Genomic DNA, 7,572 nt, shown 5'->3' on the forward strand with positions numbered 1-7,572 from the left:
GTTGAGAAAACATCCTTACTCCAGCAAGTGCTGAGGAATAATTATACAGGATCTCAGAAAAGTGAGACATTAGGGGCAAGGTGTGATATTCATGATATAGCCATAAGTCTAGGCTTTTCGGTGTTTTGATTTGTTTTTTACTTTGGATATTGCTCTGTTTTTGTCCTGTGGATTTATTACCTATTTACAGCTGGAGTGCATGCAGTAGGCAGATGTAAAACATCTTCAGTTCAGTTTAATTGAAAACAAAATCATGTAATGTACTCTGACACTGCCCACTGTTGCAGACTCAAGTGCACTAAAAGTACATGACCATAATGTTTTTAATTTGAACCAGCAATGCACTTTTGAAATGGCTGTCCATTTACTGAGCTTTGATTATCATCGTAGCAACAGTTTTCATCATCAGAAATGACAGTCTGCTTCCTTTATATTGAAAGTGCACTGCTAACAAACTTTCACTTCACAGGGCAAGGCTAGATCTAATTTAAAAACCTCCATGACCTTCAGCAACCTTCAAGTTAAAATTTCCAAAGTATTTGTAATATTTGCATTAGATTCTCAGCTGCAACTACTCTGCTTTGCTGAGTTTTACTGATTCCTGGTGTCCCACATTATTTGCTAATATTTGCTATGTATTTTATACAGGGGGGCTTCTGTCAGATTTGCTCAAAAAATACACTCCTTACCTGAACTAAAACACTGTTCAGGTATGTGCTTCATGTCCTGCTTAAAATGGTCTTAGAAGTACTTTTACAATTGTAGCATATTGGAATATGTATCCCAATATAACCAGTTAGATGGTGCCTAGGCCAGTTCTGACCTTCGCTGCTGGGCCACAGGCAGCTCTGCGGTGTTATACCTCAAAGATACCTTGGCTGGCGGCAGAGTGCAGCGGGGCACAAGACAGGACTCCGTTCTCCTCAGGGGAGAGCTTCTGGCGATGGTGAAGAAAAGAAGGGAGCGGATTCTGCTAGAAGGTAGCCAGATGTTTATTCCATGAGCACAGATATGTCTGCACTGGGCTACTGCTGATAACAGAATGGGGCCGCATGGTCTCATTCACATTTTAAGCTCAGGACAGGGGAAGGGGAGGGGACAGGTGAGTCACCAACCAGGTGAAGGGGCAGGGTCTCCAGGTACTAGGGTCACCTATCACACGACGCCTTGCTGGTATGTTAGCCTGATTGACAGGGCACACTCAGTGAGGGGCGAGGGGGAAGGGAGAAGGTAAAACAGGATATTGCAACACACCACAACATCTCCCCCTAGTTTTGTTTAAAAAGAAGAGGACTGTGTTTATGATGCAGAATGATTCTACTGAGGCTTCTAGGTCATCCACTGGAGCACTGAGGGCTTCCAAATGGTAGACCTCATGAGGGGGAGATGAGCTTGAGATTAACTTGAGAACCATGCGTCTGATTACTCCAAAAACAATGCTAAAAACTACAATAACTACAACTAAAATAAACAGCACTAAAATTACAGTTTTCAGAATAGATCCCCACCAGCCCGAGAGTCCCCAGCCATTGAAAAGTCCATTCAGCTCGTTGTCAGTTTCTCTGTTGATGTCTGAGAACCTTTATCGAGGTAGTCCATATGTGGTTTGGGCTGCAGTACTATGTAGGAGATTGCAGGTGGGATGATCACGAGTAGGACGAGAAGCAGGCTCGGTCTCATGACGTCTCGAGGCTACACACGAACAGTGGGATCTAAACTGGTACAAAAACTTGAGACAAACATATATTACAAACTGTTCCAGATAGGAGGCTTAAATGGAATTTCTTCTAGAGAACGCGTGCGACGTTTCCTTCTCCAGGCAGCGTGAGCAACCTGGGGCGCTTCTGCAGATTTCCCTGAGACTTTGGGAACATAGGGCTTTACCCATTTGGAAGGAACCCACCTTAAACCAGAGGGGGTGGACACACAGGCGTATCCACGTCCCCAAGTAACCAATTTGTAAGGTCCCACCATTTTCCAAGTCTCAGGGTCCTTTACTAAAACTGGAGGTTTTTCTTTCATCAACCTGTTACTGTTCCCCCCAAAGTGGCGTAGGATGGGTGGGTTCAGGCTGTCAAAAGAACAATTCAGAAAATTGATTGTGAATAGTGCCCTGGATAACCGGATGTGGGGAGGTTCTACCTTCAGAACCTGTTGTTGCTGGTCCAGGACCCCTTTAATATCACGGTGAGTTCTTTCTACAATGGCTTGACCTGTAGGGGAGTAGGGGATGCCAGTTTTGTGCTCTACTCCCCATTGCTGCAGGAAGCTCTCGAATTCCTTGGATTTATAAGCAGGCCCATTATCAGTTTTCAGCTCCTTGGGGATGCCCATGAAAGAAAAAGCCTGTAAGAGGTGTTTAATAGCATCAATAGATGACTCTCCTGTGTGGGCAGAAGCATAGACCACTCCAGAAAAGGTATCTACACTAACATGAACATATTTCTGCCGTCCAAAAGCCTGTATATGTGTTACATCTGTTTGCCACAGTTCACAACTGTTCAGTCCCCTTGGGTTTGCTCCCGTACTCACTGTAGGGAGTGCATGTTGTTGGCAATTTGGGCACGTGGCCACAATCGCTTTGGCCTGTTCTCGAGTGATGTTAAACTGGCGAACCAGGCCAGGTGCATTTTGGTGGAAAAGCTGGTGGCTGATTTTTGCCTGTTCAAAAACATTTGGGAGAGTGGCCATCACTGCAGGCGCAGCAAGAGCATCTGCCCTTCTGTTGCCTTCAGCGATAAACCCTGGCAAGTCAGTGTGTGACCTGACATGCATCACATAAAAGGGTTGCTCTCGGTGAGTGACTAACTTTACCAGTTTTGAGAGCAATTCAAAAAGTGCAATGTTAGATACATCTTGCAGTATTGCTTGATCTGCTCTGGATACTACTCCTGCCACGTATGCAGAGTCTGTAATCAGATTAAATGGTTCTGAGAACCTTTCAAAAGCCCTAACAACCGCAGCCAATTCAGCAACCTGAGGTGAACCTTCCACCTCAGCAATGTCCGTCTCCCACTGCTGGGTTTGAGGATCTTTCCAAGTCATAACAGACTTGTGGGACCTCCCGGACGCATCTGTAAAGACAGTTAGAGCCCTTTTTAAAGGTCTCCTACTTAGAGCAGTTCTTAATTTTAAAGTAAATTGAACATCTTGTTCAAACAATTTGCAAGCGGGCCGTGCTACCGAAAATTGTCCTGAGTAGGAATCCAGAGCAAACTGCAACACTTCATTTTCTTGAAACAATTGTTCCAGTATTTTCATAGTATTTTGACCTGATTTTAACTCAACTGGAATGTGAATGCACTTAAAATCACATCCTGCTAACTCCCTGATCCGGGTCCTTACTTTCCGGATCAGTTCTGCTACCAGTTCCTGAGGCTTTGTCAGTCTCTTGGACCTTTTGTGACTGAGGAAAACCCATTCTATGATCAAGAGAGAGTCCCTCTGGTCCCGGTCCTTTTTTGGTGTGTCTTTTGCCTTAGGTGTTTGTTTTTCCTCCCACTGGAAAATAATTCCATGGAGGTGTGGCAACTTACCTAGGATGATAAATTTGAATGGCAGGTCAGGCCGGCATCGGTGGGCCTGTCTTGTGGACATTGCAATCTGAACCTTTTCTAGAGCTTTCCGTGCCTCTGGGGTAATAGACCTAGGAGCACCTGGGTCCTCTCCCCCTTTCAATAAATTGAAAAGAGGGGCAAGGTCTTCATTAGTCAGACCAAGCCACGGTCTTACCCAATTCAAAGACCCACACAACTTGTGGACATCCGCAAGGGTCTTGATCCTTGGATTGATTTCTAGTTTTTGAGGAACAATGGTCCTATTTCCAATTTCTAAGCCCAAATACTTCCAAGGTGGCATCTTTTGAATTTTCTTTCCCTGGAGCTCGAACCCTGCAACAATCAATGCGTCGATCGTTAGGTCAAGCACATGTGTTAGTAAATCATCATTGGGGGCACACACAAGGATATCATCCATATAATGATAGATGATGGCCTTCTCTGCGGCTGCACGAACTGGGGAAAGCAGGGAAGAGACATACCACTGGCAGATAGCTGGAGATACCTTCAGGCCCTGAGGAAGAACAGTCCAATGGTACCTTTTCATAGGAGCTTCTGAATTGATAGAAGGGACAGAGAATGCCAAACGCGGTGCATCATCAGGGTGTAATGGGATTTGGAAAAAACAATCTTTAATATCAACAACAGCTAATTTCCAATCTTGGGGAAGCATTGTTGGGGATAGCATACCAGGTTGAGAAGAACCAATATCTTCAATTACATTATTAATTTGTCGGAGGTCACAGAGAAGTCTCCACCTCTTTTTGTCAGCTTTTTGGATGACAAACACTGGAGAGTTCCATGGGGACATGGTCTCCACAATGTGGCCCTTTCTTAGTTGCTCTTGTACTAGTTCTTCAAGCACTTTTATTTTTTGTTTACTGAGTGGCCACTGTTTCACATCAACTGGTTCGTCTGTTTTCCACTTAAGTTCTTGGGTGGGGCACTGTTGTTTAATGACTGCTGCACAAAAATGCTGTGGAGAGTCTGGAATATTAATTGTGACACCCCACTGGGCCATTAAATCTCTCCCTAACAAAGGTTCTGAATAATCTAACACAAATGGACGGATATTTGCCAATTGTCCGTTTGGACCCTCGAATTGAATAATGCTTTTGGATTGCCTTGCCAATTGCAGACCTCCTACACCTCGAAGGTGACCAGCAACATTTTGTAAAGGCCAGTGTGCTGGCCAGTCTTGTACTGGAATCACTGTGCAGACTGCACCTGTGTCTACAAGCATCTCAATGCGTTTAGACTCCCCACCCCCACTGACATTGCACCACAATTTGGGTTTATCTGTCCCAATAACTTGGACCCGGGCGACTGTGGGCCCTTGTTTATCGACATTTTCAGGTAAAGATGGCACAGGGATAGCTTGAGCAGCAATTTGTCCTTTAGGAAGAAACAGGGGTGGGTGGACACAGTGCAGGCTGGGAACAAATTGCTTGGGATCTGATGTTGTCAGTCCCGGAGCAATTTCGATCTCTTGTGGTGTGTTTTTGTCCCCAGTGATGATGTACTTACAACGAATTTGGTTCCAAGTACCTTTCTGTTCAGGATTTACAGAGACAATATGCCAGTCAGTGTCCTTCAGGTGGAGTGACTCTGTCAGCTGCAACCTGTAAGGCTCATTGACAGAAGATGCGGTTAATACAGAATCACTTAAATCATAACAAAGGTTATTTTGTTTCACTTTCAACAGTGGACTAGCAGACTTGGTCTTTGAAGCACCTGCTTCACTTACACAAATGTTAATATTATCGCGCGCTTGATTTATTTTGCTACCCTTATTCTCTTGGCCTGCTCCTTTTATGTCTGCACGCCTGGCAGGCTGGCGCTTTATTCTTCGTTTTTTTGTTGTTGACCCCCAGGGAGGGCTTGCAGTTCTCCTCCTCTGCTATTTTTAAATCCATCAAATTCCTTTTTCAGGGGGCACTGGTTACTCCAGTGTCCTAGGTTATTACAAAGCAGGCATGGTTTAGTGGGCTCAACCATTGCCGGTCTCCGCTGCTGCCCAGGGTACTGCTGTGCTGAAAGAGAAGGTGCAGGGCTGGCAACAGCAACACGCTGAGGTGGTCTTGGCAGCAGCTTTGGTCTGGTGTCTTCAGCTACACTCATCAGAGGCACTTTCCTGTTACAGACTAGAAGCATATCTTTTAGTGTAGGGGAAGGTTCCATAGGAAGGCTCAGGATTGCTGCTCGACACTGTTCATTTGCATTTGTAAACGCTATTTCTTCTAAAATTGCTTACCTTGCATTTTCTTTTTTAACTTGTATTTCAATGGCTCTAGTTAGCCTTTCTACAAATTTCACAAAAGGCTCTGATGGTAGTTGTTTGATTTTACTATAGGGCTCAAAAGGCCCCTCAGGTTGGAGGGAAAAGAATGCCTTTTCAGCTGCTTCCTTTACTTTCTCAAGTGTTTCTGCAGGAATTGCAGCAGCTTGGACTGAGGGAGAAGACCATTGACCCTCACCACAGAGGTGGTCAATAGTAATGGGGTTACCATTGTTGTCTTTTGCTGTGTTTGGATCAGCCTGTAAGCTTGGGAGAGCATCTTTTAGCAGTTGTTTCAATGCTGATTCCCATAATTTGAATTCCGTGGATGTCATGAGACATGAAAACAGTTGTTTTAAATCATGTGGAACTACAATAGTCCTACTTAATTCAGAATTTAAAAGGCCACGGAAATATGGACTGTGTGGACCATATTCTTTATGAGATTTACAGATCTCTTTAATTAATTGTCGTCCAAAAGAACTCCAATTAGCAGTTGGGGCTGCTCCAGCTTGAGCTGCAGGCTGAAACGTAACAGGAGCTAGCGACAACATGGCACCATGCATTGGGTCTGCTGTCCCCTGCTCTGTATCCCTTGAATCAGAAGCATTGGGATCACAGCTACAGGTTTGGGGACAGGCAGTGGGTGTGTCCCCACCGTGGGAACCCGGGGAGGGGGCGGGGAAAGGGAGCCGGCAAGGGGCGGGGAAACCGTGGGAACAAGGGGCGGGGTCAAGGGGCTGGCAGGGGGCGGGGATACCGTGGGAACAGGGGGCGGGGTCACCTGGTGACACCACATCAGCAGCCGCCCCCTGGGAGGAGTAGAGGGGCGGAGCTGAGGGTACTGCAGGAAAGGCGGGGGGAGGGGGGAAGGTGTCACCAGGAACAGGAGGAGAGGGGGATGGGGATGGAATTTTGGAATGCTTAAGAGGATTTTGGGAAGAAGAAGACCAGGTTTGGGAAGATGCCACGTGGCATCCACCATCTTGTGGACCCCCTAGGGACTGGGGGCCATTTTGGACATCACTGCTCTCCGAAAAGCTAACACGTGCTCGGGATTTTTTTAGGGAAAGAGGTTTAGGGGTTTTAGAGGGAGAGGGAGGAACAGGGAGAGCAGAGGCACATGGCTTTACATTTGGCTTTTTCTCCATTTCCTTTTGTTTGAGCAATGCTGTTCGAATTTGTAAACTCCAGAACACAAATTTAGCTGAGGGTAATTTGCCAGATTGTCCTAAGGTTATCAATTCATTCCCAACTTTATCCCAGAATTGAATATTGTGGATTTCTTCAGGGGAAATGTTTGGGAACTGCAGAAAAAGCCATCTTATAAACTGTTTCAATTTTCTTTTAGAGAATTTCACATTACTCTTGATTAAAATGCTAACAATATCATAATACACTCCCCTTTGTACAATGCTAAGTTTGGAACCCATGTTAAAAGCAAAGTACTTAATCCCGCCTGACCAAAAGCAAAGCTAAAATCAGCTACCAATTTCTAAAAAAAACCACAGATAGAAAGCGATAACGAGCAGACAAAAGCTTCACAATGCAGCTGTATATACTGCTTTTAAAATTCCCGGGCAGCAGCAGCAGCAGGAGCAGGGCACGCCCTGCCGAGCCGAGGCAGAAACAAAGCCTCCCCCGCGGTGGAACGCAGCCCCCCCGCGGAGCAGAGACAGCAGCCACCCCACGTGGCAGCCGAAACCGGGACGCCCCCCCCCCCGCCGCCGCGTGTGC

At 45.9% G+C, this 7,572-nt stretch overlaps 1 protein-coding gene across 1 annotated transcript in view; it reads right to left on the reverse strand.

The window, feature by feature from the left end:
* The window catches only part of LOC141728298 (uncharacterized), a 97,759-nt gene extending 90,484 nt beyond the window's left edge, over positions 1-7,275 (reverse strand). Inside the window, exons 1-2 of the mRNA XM_074536199.1 lie at positions 5,812-7,275; positions 4,348-5,299 (exon numbers count right to left, since the gene is read on the reverse strand). Of these exons, the coding sequence (XP_074392300.1) occupies positions 4,348-5,299; positions 5,812-7,268 (2,409 nt within the window). The 5' untranslated portion in view covers positions 7,269-7,275. The remainder of the gene's footprint in view (positions 1-4,347; positions 5,300-5,811) is intronic.
* Between the last annotated feature and the right edge of the window lie 297 nt (positions 7,276-7,572).

This window comes from Zonotrichia albicollis, chromosome 2 (assembly GCF_047830755.1).
Source record: "Zonotrichia albicollis isolate bZonAlb1 chromosome 2, bZonAlb1.hap1, whole genome shotgun sequence".
In the NCBI taxonomy this organism is placed as follows: Eukaryota; Metazoa; Chordata; class Aves; order Passeriformes; family Passerellidae; genus Zonotrichia; species Zonotrichia albicollis.